At 38.5% G+C, this 17,276-nt stretch overlaps 1 protein-coding gene across 2 annotated transcripts in view; it reads right to left on the bottom strand.

Moving 5' to 3' along the window:
* LOC311230537 (uncharacterized protein) overlaps positions 1-17,276 on the bottom strand; it is a 57,638-nt gene that overhangs the window by 16,244 nt on the left and 24,118 nt on the right. The window contains exons 3-5 of one of the 2 annotated variants that reach the window (XM_084316844.1): positions 16,865-16,982; positions 14,174-14,302; positions 13,503-14,044 (exon numbers count right to left, since the gene is read on the bottom strand). The exons of the other annotated variant lie outside the window; for it this stretch is intronic. Of the exons in view, the coding sequence (XP_084172970.1) occupies positions 13,584-14,044; positions 14,174-14,302; positions 16,865-16,982 (708 nt within the window). The 3' untranslated portion in view covers positions 13,503-13,583. Of the gene's footprint in view, positions 1-13,502; positions 14,045-14,173; positions 14,303-16,864; positions 16,983-17,276 lie in introns of those variants that run through there. 2 annotated transcript variants of the gene reach the window in all.

Raw genomic sequence — 17,276 nt, 5'->3', positions numbered from 1 at the left:
CCAGATGTTATAATGCTCTACAGACCAGATGTTATAATGCTCTACAGACCAGATGTTATAATGCTCTACAGACCAGATGTTATAATGCTCTACAGACCAGATGTTATAATGCTCTACAGACCAGATGTTATAATGCTCTACAGACCAGATGTTATAATGCTCTACAGACCAGATGTTATAATGCTCTATAGGCCAGATGTTATAATGCTCTACAGACCAGATGTTATAATGCTCTACAGACCAGATGTTATAATGCTCTACAGACCAGATGTTATAATGCTCCTCTACAGACCAGATGTTATAATGCTCTACAGGCCAGATGTTATAATGCTCTACAGACCAGATGTTATAATGCTCCTCTACAGACCAGATGTTATAATGCTCTACAGGCCAGATGTTATAATGCTCTACAGACCAGATGTTATAATGCTCTACAGACCAGATGTTATAATGCTCTACAGACCAGATGTTATAATGCTCTACAGACCAGATGTTATAATGCTCCTCTACAGACCAGATGTTATAATGCTCTACAGACCAGATGTTATAATGCTCTACAGACCAGATGTTATAATGCTCTACAGACCAGATGTTATAATGCTCTACAGACCAGATGTTATAATGCTCTACAGACCAGATGTTATAATGCTCTACAGACCAGATGTTATAATGCTCTACAGACCAGATGTTATAATGCTCTACAGACCAGATGTTATAATGCTCTACAGGCCAGATGTTATAATGCTCTACAGACCAGATGTTATAATGCTCTACAGACCAGATGTTATAATGCTCTACAGGCCAGATGTTATAATGCTCTACAGACCAGATGTTATAATGCTCCTCTACAGGCCAGATGTTATAATGCTCTACAGACCAGATGTTATAATGCTCTACAGACCAGATGTTATAATGCTCCTCTACAGACCAGATGTTATAATGCTCTACAGACCAGATGTTATAATGCTCTACAGACCAGATGTTATAATGCTCCTCTACAGACCAGATGTTATAATGCTCTACAGACCAGATGTTATAATGCTCCTCTACAGGCCAGATGTTATAATGCTCTACAGGCCAGATGTTATAATGCTCTACAGACCAGATGTTATAATGCTCTACAGACCAGATGTTATAATGCTCTACAGACCAGATGTTATAATGCTCTACAGACCAGATGTTATAATGCTCTACAGGCCAGATGTTATAATGATCTACAGGCCAGATGTTATAATGCTCTACAGACCAGATGTTATAATGCTCTACAGACCAGATGTTATAATGCTCTACAGACCAGATGTTATAATGCTCTACAGACCAGATGTTATAATGCTCCTCTACAGACCAGATGTTATAATGCTCTACAGGCCAGATGTTATAATGCTCTACAGGCCAGATGTTATAATGCTCCTCTACAGACCAGATGTTATAATGCTCTACAGACCAGATGTTATAATGCTCTACAGACCAGATGTTATAATGCTCTACAGACCAGATGTTATAATGCTCTACAGACCAGATGTTATAATGCTCTACAGACCAGATGTTATAATGCTCTACAGGCCAGATGTTATAATGCTCTACAGGCCAGATGTTATAATGCTCTACAGACCAGATGTTATAATGCTCTACAGACCAGATGTTATAATGCTCTACAGACCAGATGTTATAATGCTCTACAGACCAGATGTTATAATGCTCTACAGACCAGATGTTATAATGCTCTACAGGCCAGATGTTATAATGCTCTACAGACCAGATGTTATAATGCTCTACAGACCAGATGTTATAATGCTCTACAGGCCAGATGTTATAATGCTCTACAGGCCAGATGTTATAATGCTCTACAGACCAGATGTTATAATGCTCTACAGGCCAGATGTTATAATGCTCTACAGACCAGATGTTATAATGCTCCTCTACAGGCCAGATGTTATAATGCTCTACAGACCAGATGTTATAATGCTCTACAGACCAGATGTTATAATGCTCTACAGGCCAGATGTTATAATGCTCTACAGACCAGATGTTATAATGCTCTACAGGCCAGATGTTATAATGCTCTACAGGCCAGATGTTATAATGATCTACAGGCCAGATGTTATAATGCTCTACAGACCAGATGTTATAATGCTCTACAGGCCAGATGTTATAATGCTCTACAGGCCAGATGTTATAATGCTCTACATACCAGATGTTATAATGCTCTACAGACCAGATGTTATAATGCTCTACAGGCCAGATGTTATAATGCTCTACAGACCAGATGTTATAATGCTCCTCTACAGGCCAGATGTTATAATGCTCGACAGGCCAGATGTTATAATGCTCTACAGGCCAGATGTTATAATGCTCTACAGACCAGATGTTATAATGCTCTACAGACCAGATGTTATAATGCTCTACAGACCAGATGTTATAATGCTCTACAGACCAGATGTTATAATGCTCTACAGACCAGATGTTATAATGCTCTACAGACCAGATGTTATAATGCTCTACAGGCCAGATGTTATAATGCTCTACATACCAGATGTTATAATGCTCTACAGACCAGATGTTATAATGCTCCTCTACAGACCAGATGTTATAATGCTCTACAGACCAGATGTTATAATGCTCTACAGACCAGATGTTATAATGCTCTACAGGCCAGATGTTATAATGCTCCTCTACAGACCAGATGTTATAATGCTCTACAGACCAGATGTTATAATGCTCTACAGACCAGATGTTATAATGCTCTACAGACCAGATGTTATAATGCTCTACAGACCAGATGTTATAATGCTCTACAGACCAGATGTTATAATGCTCTACAGACCAGATGTTATAATGCTCCTCTACAGACCAGATGTTATAATGCTCTACAGACCAGATGTTATAATGCTCTACAGGCCAGATGTTATAATGCTCTACAGACCAGATGTTATAATGCTCTACAGGCCAGATGTTATAATGCTCTACAGACCAGATGTTATAATGCTCTACAGACCAGATGTTATAATGCTCCTCTACAGGCCAGATGTTATAATGCTCGACAGGCCAGATGTTATAATGCTCTACAGGCCAGATGTTATAATGCTCTACAGACCAGATGTTATAATGCTCTACAGACCAGATGTTATAATGCTCTACAGACCAGATGTTATAATGCTCCTCTACAGACCAGATGTTATAATGCTCTACAGACCAGATGTTATAATGCTCTATAGGCCAGATGTTATAATGCTCTACAGACCAGATGTTATAATGCTCTACAGACCAGATGTTATAATGCTCCTCTACAGGCCAGATGTTATAATGCTCTACATGCCAGATGTTATAATCCTCCTCTACAGACCAGATGTTATAATGCTCTACAGACCAGATGTTATAATGCTCTATAGGCCAGATGTTATAATCCTCTACAGGCCAGATGTTATAATGCTCTACAGGCCAGATGTTATAATGCTCTACAGACCAGATGTTATAATGATCTACAGGCCAGATGTTATAATGCTCTACAGACCAGATGTTATAATGCTCTACAGACCAGATGTTATAATGCTCTACAGGCCAGATGTTATAATGCTCTACAGACCAGATGTTATAATGCTCCTCTACAGACCAGATGTTATAATGCTCTACAGGCCAGATGTTATAATGCTCTACAGACCAGATGTTATAATGCTCCTCTACAGACCAGATGTTATAATGCTCTACAGACCAGATGTTATAATGCTCTACAGACCAGATGTTATAATGCTCTACAGACCAGATGTTATAATGCTCTACAGACCAGATGTTATAATGCTCTACAGACCAGATGTTATAATGCTCTACAGACCAGATGTTATAATGCTCCTCTACAGACCAGATGTTATAATGCTCTACAGACCAGATGTTATAATGCTCTACAGGCCAGATGTTATAATGCTCTACAGACCAGATGTTATAATGCTCTACAGACCAGATGTTATAATGCTCTACAGACCAGATGTTATAATGCTCTACAGACCAGATGTTATAATGCTCTACAGACCAGATGTTATAATGCTCTACAGACCAGATGTTATAATGCTCTACAGGCCAGATGTTATAATGCTCCTCTACAGACCAGATGTTATAATGCTCTACAGGCCAGATGTTATAATGCTCTACAGACCAGATGTTATAATGCTCTACAGACCAGATGTTATAATGCTCTACAGACCAGATGTTATAATGCTCTACAGACCAGATGTTATAATGCTCTACAGGCCAGATGTTATAATGCTCTACAGACCAGATGTTATAATGCTCTACAGGCCAGATGTTATAATGCTCTACAGACCAGATGTTATAATGCTCCTCTACAGGCCAGATGTTATAATGCTCTACAGACCAGATGTTATAATGCTCCTCTACAGGCCAGATGTTATAATGCTCTACAGACCAGATGTTATAATGCTCTACAGACCAGATGTTATAATGCTCTACAGACCAGATGGTATAATGCTCTACAGGCCAGATGTTATAATGCTCTACAGGCCAGATGTTATAATGCTCCTCTACAGGCCAGATGTTATAATGCTCTACAGACCAGATGTTATAATGCTCTACAGACCAGATGGTATAATGCTCCTCTACAGACCAGATGTTATAATGCTCTACAGACCAGATGTTATAATGCTCCTCTACAGACCAGATGTTATAATGCTCTACAGACCAGATGTTATAATGCTCTACAGGCCAGATGTTATAATGCTCCTCTACAGACCAGATGTTATAATGCTCTACAGACCAGATGTTATAATGCTCTACAAACCAGATGTTATAATGCTCTACAGGCCAGATGTTATAATGCTCTACAGACCAGATGTTATAATGCTCTACAGATGTTATAATGCTCTACAGACCAGATGTTATAACGCTCTACAGGCCAGATGTTATAATGCTCCTCTTCGTTTTGTTTCATTGTAATGTTGAGTATTTTCCTTTGGGAAATTGGGGCTTCCATGGATGACATTAGTGACCAGGACAGTGCCTTGTACAAAATGTTTACAAAAAAGTGGGCTAGGATGAAGATTAAGCCTAGTAAGTCAATAAGCATTTGATTGACCAGAGGGAAGGTAGTAGAAATAAAGTTTTATGTAGATGAGAAGGAAATTCCATCTATAAGGGACAAGCCAGTGAAAGGTTTGGGTAGGTGATATTGAGATACTCATGAAAGCAAAAACAAATTAAGTAATATAATTATATTAGTGTAAAAAAAAAAGACAACTGATTATATATTCTCTTCCAGTGTATACTTTCTTTCTTCTTTTTACTTCATTTCACATGGTTGGAAATTAGCGTTTTATGTACATTTGTGTAAGTCACTCCGTGAGTTCAAAGCCAGGTGGTCCAAAGCCAGATGGGTCCTCAGCTCCTCCTCTGAAATACCTGAATTACAATGAGCCCATGACGGGCGTATAACTGTTCATCCCAGCTGTTTTTTTTTGTTTTTTTGAGGTGGAAGTGGACGGACATCCTTGATGTCACCATGTGCTCCAGAGCATGGAGCCTTCAGTGGACAGAATGTCCAAAAGGAAAGTGAAAGAGGCAGGTGTGTGGCAGACTAAGACTGCACCCGTCCCTGGCGCTGTAGTTTACTACAATCAGAGCATGGGCGGTGTGGATGTATCCGATTGGTTACTACAGCGTCCACCACAACCACAAAAACATGAAGTGTACCTCTGAGGTCAAACTATTTTTATCGACATTTGAGAGAGCTCTACACACCTTTTCACTCAGCCACAGGTGTCAGACATGGTCCTCTGGATGATGCAACATCTGGCTGATGCGGTCTCTTGATTTAAAAATAAGTTATTTTTTTCACGTTTAAGATTGTGCATTTGAGAAGCACAAATCACAGGACAAAGGGTCCTCGATTATCTCAATAGCTTTAAAACTTGTTATTTGTAAACTTGCCTTTATTTTAAATGTTTCAAACCTAAAATCATGCCACAGTATTTTATATTTAATGTATTATTAAAATACCACTTTAAACAGTGTTCTTAATAAGTTTCTTTGCTGGGACGGTTTTACCTTACAGATGATGTTCAAATGAAAGAGTTTTCAAAATGTTTACATTTTCGTATGTTTTTAGGGAAATGTTGTAACATTGCAACGTTGGCTCTAGCTTAGCAGAATGTCTGTATTTGTACTCACATTGTCTGAACAAATATACAGAACAACTAAGGGTTCTTTTGCAGAGTTGATTGCTTACTTAGCCCCATAACGGTATACATCATGAATAATAATCCCAATTGATTTTATAAATAGACATTTATTTTTAAAAAGTAATACTGTAACGGCATTTTTCATTTCCAATGTCCTGTTTTCTCTTGCCCGTTACTTCACAGGTATGGTAGGGAGTGATCTTACGCAGTAGACACAGCAATGATGGATATCCAGTCGTGATTCCAGGTTTAGGGGTGTTTATTGCTGAAGTTGCAGTTGTACATTCAATTTATTGCCAGTGTGGGTTCTGTAGGAATTATATGGTATTCTATATTTATTTGGTATTTCTTGGCTTCTGGTTGCTGAGCTGTTGAGCTTGTGTTACTGAGCTACTGTTACTGAGCTTCTGGTAAGAACGGTGTGCTCCTCACTACCTGTGTGTCCTAGTTGATTACTGCACCTGTGACCCTAAATACCTAACCAGTGCTGTCAAATCTAAAACCCGCCACCAGGTGTCCAATAATATTACAAATAATAAAATAATATGCCACAATAATAATGGCTCCTACAAATACAAAAAATTAAATAAAATAAATGGATAAGATTGTATTTACAAAACAGAATTTCATCTTAGTCCAGTGTTCAGCCATGTGTGTACAAAAATATATTTTTGGGAGTGACAATTGATGATAAATTAAACTGGAAATCACATAAAAAAACCATTGCAATATTATATACAATGAAATATATCTTAAACAAGAACTCACTCCATTTGTTGTACTGTTCGCTCATAGTTCCATAACCTACTGTGTGGAGGTATGGGGGAACACATAAAACAAACACTAACCAATTTTCATAATAATAATAATAATAACTTTATTTGTATAGCACTTTTCATACAGAGGTTGCAGTTCAAAGTGCTTCACAACAGTAAAAAATACAGGCATAAGCGAGCATAAAAAGATAGACAGGTAGAATCACAGTGTTTCACATTAGGATCTAGCGTCCCAATAGGCTCTCCGCTTACAGTTTTCAGTAACACAAATAGTAAAAATAGTTTAAAATGATTCAGTTTAAAAATAGTCAAAAAATTATAAAATAGAACGGACATAAAAAATACAGGCATGAGCGAGCATAGCAAGGTATGGCAAATCACAGTGTTTCACATTAGGATCTAGCATCCTAATAGGCTCTCTATTCAGTAATACAAATAATCAGTGTTTCACATTTGGATCTAGCAAATAATAAAAATAGTTTAAAATGATTCAGTTTAAAAATAGTCATCAGTAAGAAGTAAAAAGTGCAATAACCGACACATGAATTTGATAGGCAGTGTATAAGAGTAGGCAGGGTAAGAATAGTGCAGGTAAATACAAGTTGTGTCAGGATATCCCTGATGTTTCCTCTTGCCACTAGGTGGTAGCAGATATCTATCAGTGAAATGCCTGAGCAAAGAGATAGGTTTTAAGCTGTCTTTTAAAGATGTCTAGCGAGTTGGCTTCCCTGATGTTTTGGGGTAGTTTGTTCCATAGTTTTGGGGCATAGTTGATAGGGATGGGTACCTTTCACATTTGAACCGATACCGGTACCGGTACCTGTGAATCGATACCGGTACCCAACGGTACCTTTTTTCGGCACTTAAAAAAGAAAAAAAAAAAAAATTTATTATTATTTTTTTTTCTTTCATGTCAACGTTCACACGCACAATATATGCTTACCTAGGATTTGACTTGATTCAACAACAAAGCAGTCGGAGCAATGACAAGCCGAAAACTGTCGAAATTTAATTTACCTACCTCAGTCGTAAAAAAAAATCCAAACTTCAAATAACTACAATTTCGACAGTTTTCGGCTTGTCATTGCTCCGACTGCTTTGTTGTTGAATCAAGTCAAATCCTAGGTAAGCATATATTGTGCGTGTGAACGTTGACATGAAAAAAAAAAAGGTAAAAAAAAAAAAAAAAAGGTAAAAAAAAATTAATTAAAAATATTTTTTTTTATTTTTTTTTGGTTTCTCACTTGATTCGATAATCGGTAGTACCGACGTGTTTCGGTTCGGTACCTCAAAAGTACCGAATTCGGTACCCATCCCTAATAGTTGATAAAGGCTGCATTACCGATCCTCTTTTGACTGCTTCTGGGAGCCTCTAGTAGTCCAGCAGCTGATGATCGCAGTGTTCTTGCTGGTGTGTAATTTATTAGAGTGTTGGCGATGTAGCTAGGTCCCTGTCCATTTAGAGCTTTGTATGTAAGGAGAAGGACCTTAAAGTCAATTCTAAATGTTACAGGAAGCCAGTGTAAAGCAGCTAAGACTGGACTAATGTGCTCTCTCCTTTTGGTTCTAGTTAGCAGTCGGGCTGCAGAGTTTTGGATTAGCTGAAGCCTCTCTGTGGTTTTCTTAGGGAGACCTGTGAAAAGTGCATTACAGTAGTCTAACCGGCTAGATATGAATGCATGAATTAGCTTCTCAGCATCGTTCTGATTAATAAATGGTTGTACTTTTGCTATATTTCTAAGATGGAAGAACGATGTTTGTCACTTTGCTAATATGATAATTGAAGTTCAGTTCTGAATCTATGATAACCCCAAGACTAGTGACCTCAGATTTGATCCAAGGGGTTAGTCCCCCCAGGTTCTTTATTAATGTTTCTTTTTTAGTTTTGGAGCCGATAATTAGAATTTCAGTTTTGTTCTCGTTTAGTTTCAGGAAGTTCTTACTCATCCATTTATTTATTGCCAGTAAGCAGTCTGTAATGGAGCTAATCGCTGTATCATTTGGTTCAGCAGATATGTACAGTTGTGTATCATCCGCATAGCTATGGAAATCTACATTATGTTCTCTGATGATATCACCCAGCGGTAACATGTAAAGGGAGAAGAGTAAAGGACCTAAGCAACTCCCTTGTGCAACTCCATAGTTGTTGTCGTATATATCAGACATGTGATCTCCTAGTTTAACATAGAATTTCCTCCCTCTGATGTATGTTTTAAACCAGCCCAGCACATGTTCTGAGAAACCGACATGGTTTTCAAGACGATCGATTAGAATATCATGATCGATTGTATCAAATGCTGCACTGAGATCTAACAGGATAAGGATGGAGATCTTATTCTCGTCAGAGTTTAGTCTGAGGTCACTGATTATTTTGGTGAGGGCAGTTTCAGTGCTATATTTTCTGAATCCTGACTGAAATTCTTCTAAGATGTTGTTTTCTTCAAGAAAGGAATTTATTTGAACTGAAACTATCTTTTCAAGTACTTTACTAATGAATGGTAGGTTGGATATTGGACGATAATTTGCCATTTCATTACTATCCAAGTTAGGTTTTTTTAGTAATGGCTTTACAACTGCTGTTTTAAAGGCATCCGGGAAAATACCAGTCCTAAGGGAAGTGTTTATGATATCTATAGCACAGGGCTTGAAACACTATTAAATACCTGTTTGAAGAAAGCTGTAGGTATAGGGTCAATGTCTGAGGTGGAGGAGTTACATTCTGAGACAGTTTTGCAGAGTACATCTAATGTGATGCATGTGAAACTTCTCATGGTTACATTGCGCGGTTTGCAGCAATCAGCTTTATTTCCATCATGAGTAATGCTGGCCCTGATCAAGGTTATTTTGTTGTTAAAGAATAGTGCAAGTTCTTCACACTTAACCGTTGATGACTGAGGAGGTGTAGGGGCAGTGTTGAGTAGTACATTAATAGTGGAAAAAAGGATTGTGGAGTTTCCAGCATTTTCTGTAATGATTTTAGAGAAGTAATCTTTCCTTGCTAAGCGGATGGTTTTATTATAAGCAGTTAAAGCATCTTTGTATATATCACAGCATATGGTGGTTTTTGTTTTTCTCCATTTTCGCTCCGCTGCACGACATTTCCTTTTTTCTTTGTTGACCGTATTATAGTTTAACCAGGGCGAGGCTCTAGTTTTCTTCTTTTTCGTTTTTAATGGGGCGACAGAATTTAATATAGATAACATTGCATCATTGAGATTTTCTACCATTTCATTTAGAGAGCTGTCATGATTGTGTGGTTCATGTAGTCTGATAAGATCAATGAACTTTGATCCAGCTTTGTCGTTTAGGAGCCTCTTTTTAACTATGATTTATTTTTTTGTTTTAGTAAGGGTTATTTGAGTAACAAAAAATATACAGTGATGGTCGGAGAGAGGTAATTCAGTTATTGAGATATTTGTTATGCTTAGCCCAGTTGTTAACTAAGTCTAGTGTATTCCCAAGCCTGTGAGTTGCATTTGTTATATGCTGTATTAGGTCAAAGCTATCCAGTAGATTTTTTAGTTCTATAGTTTTGGAGTCTGTTTTCTTATTAAAATGGATGTTCAAGTCTCCATTTAGGATCACCTTATCATATCCGGTAACACATAGTGAGATCAGTTCAGAGAGCTCCTGTATAAATATTGGTGAGTGTCTAGGCGGGCGGTATATTGTGACAATAGTTGATTCTGTTTTTAGTTCAATGGCAAGATATTCCATTGACATGAACTCGCCTAGTTCTGTGATTCTAAACAAGAGTTTTGAGGAGAAGATTGCTGCAACTCCTCATAATGCAGAAGAAAGCCATACGAATTGTGAATCAATCAGATTACTATGAACCGACAAACGCACTCTTTATTAAATCAAATGCCTTAAAATTATGGATGGGAATTGATCAGATTTTATCGATAAGATTCCATTATCGATTCTGCTTATCGATTCGATTCCCTTATCGATTCCTGATAAATTTATGATTTAAATAAATAAATTGGAAATGCAACAGAACTAAGCTGGTTAGAATAACAACATGCAACTTGACATTTCTGATTTGTCATTTATTGTTGAGCCCCCATGTCAGAAAAATACAAAAACTGTAAAAGAAAAAAAAGATTTAACTATAGCCTACACTTAAATAAAATAATGTATTTGAGATTCTCTTAAATAATTTATTTTTAGAAATTTTTTATTCTTAAACTAATTTAATCTATTGAATAACGACCTGTTGAATGTAACTACAGTTCAATATCTTAAACTAATTTAATCTATTGAACCGTAGTTGCATTCAACAGGTCGTTATTCCTCTGTCTTCTCCGTCTCTGGTCTTTCAGACACACACACAGAGCTCCCTCCCCGGGCCTCCTGTCCTGTAAGGTATTGGCTTGTGTTGCTACACGGACATGTTTGTATGTTGCACGGTACTTCCTGGCTTAAACAGTCAACGTGATCATCACACGCTCTCCAGTCTCTTATTATATGTGAACTAAAGAGTACAAGGTTTACACAACAGCCCCCACCCCCTTTTTATTGTATTTGTACCTGTACTACCTGCTGTCAGCTGTTTATCTCTCTCTGTGAGCTTGATTAGCTAGCGTTAGCTCCGCGGCTAATCTTAGCTTACCCTGAATTAAATCAATGACTAGGTTCTAAAACATTGGAGTAGTTTTCACTGCACATAGAAGCAGCCAAACAGCGGGAGCCAGGGATTCAGTGGTGGGTGGACGGGGTACCACACCACCCTAGTAGTTCGCTGAGCAGAAGTACGCGCACGCGTGCGCACACAAAAATGCTTTCACAATTGTCACTGGACTCGTCACGCCGTGCGCCAAGTACCCGGCGGCCGGCACTTATCTATCACCTAGACTTTGCATAATAATAGGATACAGATAGCATAACAAAGAACGAGAAGAGCCAAACCAAAATACAAGCCTGTACCAATTGGTGGGGGTTTGCTTGAGCTGTGGAACCTCTCACTATGTGACAATGGTCCCGACTGGAAGGATCAAGGATGAGGCATTAAGTTGTGCTTCAGAAGGAAACTGTCCTTCTGTAAACTAAGTTACATTGTTAATTTAGTTTGTATTTACTTTTCTAGTTTAAGTTCATTCAATTAAAGAAATTGTAACTACCATTACATTTAAAACATTGTTTGTTTTTCAACCATATCTGTTGACAATTTAATTTCTTTATATATTGAAGGCTACATCCTGCTACCTTTTTCAGCTTCTCTATTTCAAGGCAATATTTACAAAAACTAAACTAAAACTAGTAATTTCCTATACAAACATGTTTCCTACTATTTATTCTGCATAATAATAATCTGTTCTGTGCGCATGTGCACGTGGCGTCCGGGCAGTTCCCATATTACGACTGCACCACTGACAATGTCCGTTGCTGTACTTTCAGTCATCTCGTCAAAAGCCCCATCAATTGCAGTTAGTACACGATTAAACACAGTGTTTAAATAATTGTCGTTGCTCATCGTGCTGAAAGCAGTAGATACTCTGGATTGGAAAGGTATAATATCTTCCTGCGTCAACAAGGTGTTAAATGATCCGGTTTCCTATTGGTCGCTGTACTATAGGTGGTGCAATGGCAACGTGGCCGATTGATTGAAAACTTTATTAACATATTGCAGAATGGGTACAGTACAGTACAGCTCAATACACACAATTGTTAAGGGGATGCAGACCAGAGAAAGGCTTTCGTCTTGTTTTGATTGATTGAATACTTTATTTTGACACAATCGTAGGACAAAAACATTTAAAAGACAAAACAATAACAGTGTCAACACGCTGGTCAAAAATGGATAAAACACAATAAAGCCAAGGCTCGTTTCCATTGTGGTCCATACATGGAACATAAAAAGGCACAGAAACTCAAATAGACATGTACACTAGACAGGACACATCCTAAAAACACCTAACCTAACAACTCATAGTCATAGTTAACTAATGTTAAAAGAAAATCCGCAAACCCTTAAAAGCAACTCATGATAAAAGAAATAAAAGCCAAGTTATGATAAGAGATAAAAAACATAAAAAACATATTAAGACCAATTTGAGTTGCTGCCGAGCCATGTTTTTAGGGCGGATTTAAATCCGAGGAGAGTTCATGAGTTTTATGAATGTTGGCAGGGCATTCCACATTACCGTAGCCGAGTAAAAAAAATGCATCTTTCCCCATGCATGTCCCGACTCTCGGCGGGACCAGGTCTGTGGGGCTTCCTCTTGTGGCGTGTTTGTGGACATCTCCTACTTTATTAAAATAATTTACTCTGTACTTGGGGACCTTTTCTTTCAGTACTTTAAAAACCAGTAGCATTTTAAGCTGGTGTACATCAGGGTCCCCCATTTTCAATTCATCATAACATATGACATACAGATACAGTACTGCTACATCTATACATTTATGACATACCAGATTTACTATCCAGAGACTCCGTGGGCAAATGAAGGAGTAATTTGCCATCCTAGGTTGACAGATGACCAAAATAGAGTATAAAATAGACAAAGTCAAGAGTATGTAAACAAAAAGTGTTCAGTCAATCAATATACACATATGATACAATATAAAATACAGAGTAAAAAAAAAAAGAGTAACAGTGAGGTACAATGCAGCAATGGGATCAGGGATCAGGCGCTGCATGCTCAGGGGAGGGTAGGGTGCTCCTGGGCGCTGCATGCTCAGGGGAGGGAGGGGTGCTCCTGGGCGCTGCATGCTCAGGGGAGGGAGGGGTGCTCCTGGGCGCTGCATGCTCAGGGGAGGGTAGGGTGCTCCTGGGCGCTGCATGCTCAGGGGAGGGAGGGGTGCTCCTGGGCGCTGCATGCTCAGGGGAGGGAGGGGTGCCGACAACAGGTGAGGGGATGGACACATTTGGCACTAAATATAGCTTGCTTCTCGCCAGGTGCCTCTTGACATCGATGACCGTATGAGCCGTGAACTTGAGAAGATTCCGACTTCGGTTTGCCGATGCCATCTTGAATCCTGTCCGGTTCAAATTTATCGCAGGGTACCTTGCAAAGATAAATTGGTTGAACTGGCTCATTGACCAGTTCAACTGTACATGCCCCGGGTTGGCTGGAGGCCCTAGAAGACAAACAAGTTGGTATAAAGATGATGTGAACATGCCATTTACCAGTATCCCTCAAACAGACAGACGTTATTTCACAGAAAAGGTGCCATCATTGCCATTTAAAAGGTTTGGACCACACTTACCCATACCCATTTGCATCAAGATGGCACAGACATTAGCCGAGGGGAGGGTGGCTTGGTCACTGTGCTGCAATAAGAAAACCCTCATAGCCCATGTAGCTGAAGATGCTCCTGTAGCTGAAGATTCTTCATCTGAAATTAAGTAATTAATAAATACATACACATTTATTTACACATTTTCATAAGCAATGTATTTGCATGATCTGATTAACTGTGTATCAATGGAGAAAACCATGCTCTAAGGCTAAACTGTTATACTTCATTGTATTTCTTTGTTCATCGTTTTCCATTGTGAAGTTCTATGATCTCGGACAAAAGCTGTATATGAGATTGATTCGCAACTACAATGTAAGATCTGAATAAACTTGAGATTGCTTGTCTGTGTAAAAACGCAGTTATATTTTGCCGAATTGGTTGAAGAATGCAGCTAAGAGAGAAAGAAAATAATTGAAAACTATTTTGATGCCTCAAAATGATGTTTTGGTTTGATAAGATGCTTATGATACAATCATTCTAAGGATTATGTGTGTATTGTGTAATAAATTAGTTTAGTACACTAATTGCAACAACTCTGAAACTGCATAGTGCACTTTTAAATTAGATTTTCTAATACAGAAGAGGTATTATTTAGAACATTACTTCATATTTTTCTTGTTATAACATAATAATACTACATTATATAAATATATAGATAAAGGTTGTAATCTGTAAATGTATTGATTGTGTGTGTGTGTGTGTGTGTGTGTGAGAGAGAGAGAGAGGGGGGGGGATGCCATGGCTGGGTCATGGGGTTCAAAACGGGGCCATGGAACAGTTGCTTTATGTGTTAGCTAGAAGACCACGTGGCATCTTGCTATGCTGTAAGACATAATTGAACTATTTCATCACTTTTTACTTTTCACTGATGCACTTCTCTGCAGAACTGCCTGGACGCCACGTGCATACTTGTTCCCTCGCGTGTGCACAAACCAGCTGAAGCAATCCCCCACAGGGCTTGTATTTTGGTCTTGCACTTCTCTTTCTTTGTATAGTGTTTCTTTTATAATATGCATATTTTTGTATTTTTGTATATTTGATTTTATAAAACAGGGGAAGTTCTTGATAAGCCTCTAGGCTTCTAACTTCTCCTTCACAATCGTTATAACTTATTATGTATTGTTTTTACTTCTGTTTAACTGTGTTAATAAACAAACAAACAAAGTTGTGAATGCATTTTTGTGTGCGCGCGAGTGCACATCTGCTCAGCGAACTGCTAGGACGGCGTGGTACTGCATCACTGGCGGGAGCATATGACCAAAACCCAGGCAATTTCGAGCCCTTAAGGAATCAAATAGTCTGCCATGGCTACATGCGTGGCGCTAACGTTATGCGCAACTGTAGGAAAAACCTGGCAGCGATAAGGGAATCGATAGTCACGGAGGCATGCAATTCCAGGAATTGGATAATTAGGAACCGGCTCCCAACGGGAACCGGTTTTCGATTCCCATCCCTACTTAAAATTGGAAGATCTTGTCAATCTTAGCACTGCAATAATAATGTACAAAGCACATAAGCACTCACTTCCAAGTGGCATTCAGGAGTTGTTCCAGACGAGAGAGAGCCGATATATACTTAGGGGAACTTGTGTATTCAATATCGCAAAGGCAAGGACAAATATAAAAAGTCAATGTATATCTGTTAAAGGGGCAAAATTATGAAATAGCTTTGACAAAGAAGTAAAAATGTGTAGTTCGCTACATACTTTTAAGAAATTACTCAAATATAAGGTGATACATAAATATAAAACCTCATTATTATCCTAGTTATATTTGATCTATAACATAGCTGTGTTCAAATAGTGACAAAGGGAAAAAGAAAAGAAACATATGAAAATAAAAAATAAAGTATAAAAAAAACAAGTGTATACGTTTTGTACATAAAACTATGAAACGTTTGTAACCCTTGCTAAATGATAGACTGAATTATGTTTATTTTTTGTATATATTTTTTGTGTGTAAATAGTGTAATGTAAAAAGGGTAGGCAATTATAAGCCTGGGCTTCAGCCTACACCTTTTCGGTAATTTAATTTGTTTTGGAAGTTCTACTATATGCTTTGTAAAAAAAAGAAGAAAAAAAAGACCGAAATAAAATCATTCTTTCATGTTCTAGCATCATTATTTTTATTCTTATGATAATTTCTAATGATAGTCCGAACAACACACTTGCTGCATTGCATGCTAGTGTTTCCTTTACTGCAGTGTCTGCAGTGTCGTCTCCACTGGGAAATGTGATATTAGGTCCATGCGTACATCCAGTGGGGGGTGGTGTGACCTCTTGGATGGGCCCCCGTTTGGTTGACTCCCATCACCTGAGAAGCGTCTATACTTTCCGTAGCCGCATTTCTGGCAAGACGCTCTCTGATTGGCCGACGCCTGTTTCTACACTGGTTAAGCTTAGGCACTCTTTCGAAGTTGGTTAAGGTTAGAGTTTGTCTTAGAGCGTGACGGCAAGTTCTTTCGACGGTTAAGCTTAGGCACTCTTTCGAAGTTGGTTAAGGTTAGAGTTTGTCTTAGAGCATGGCGATAGAACGGCAGGTAGTTTGCAGGCTGTTCGACACAGAAATGGGCAAAGACACAGCTCGTCACACGATTGGGCAACAGTGGCCAATCAGAGAGCGTCTGCCAGAAATGCGGCTACGGAAAGTATAGACGCACCTGAGAATGGTCTCTTCTGAGCAGTCAAAGGGCTCCTTGATGTCACTGTCTGCGTTACTGGACTCTCGATGCCTGAAGGTGGTTGTCCTCTCGTTGGTGCTTTGAGAGTTGTGTTCACCTGATTAGAACACAATCAATTAAGATACATGTCAAAAATACATTAATTAACTCTTTGGGCACCACCCACTTTCCCCATCTGTACTGCCTGGCGCCAGCATTATTGACCATTTTAACGATGTTTGCAGACCCATCGTGTGTTCTGTATTATAGCTATGGAGACGATAGTATGGCTCATTTGACAGGCATTGTTCATAGTCCATTACTGACTAATCAGTAAATTTCTACATAATGTAGTTTGTGCGCTATTACACGCTAAACATCGCCCCTTTCCAAAATAATCCAGTATTTTTTC

The sequence above is a fragment of the Notolepis coatsorum genome (genome assembly GCF_963971535.1).
Source record: "Notolepis coatsorum genome assembly, chromosome: 6".
Lineage (NCBI taxonomy): Eukaryota > Metazoa > Chordata > Actinopteri > Aulopiformes > Paralepididae > Notolepis > Notolepis coatsorum.
Note: the sequence above shows the minus strand (reverse complement) of the source record. Positions and strands in the feature narration are given on the sequence as shown.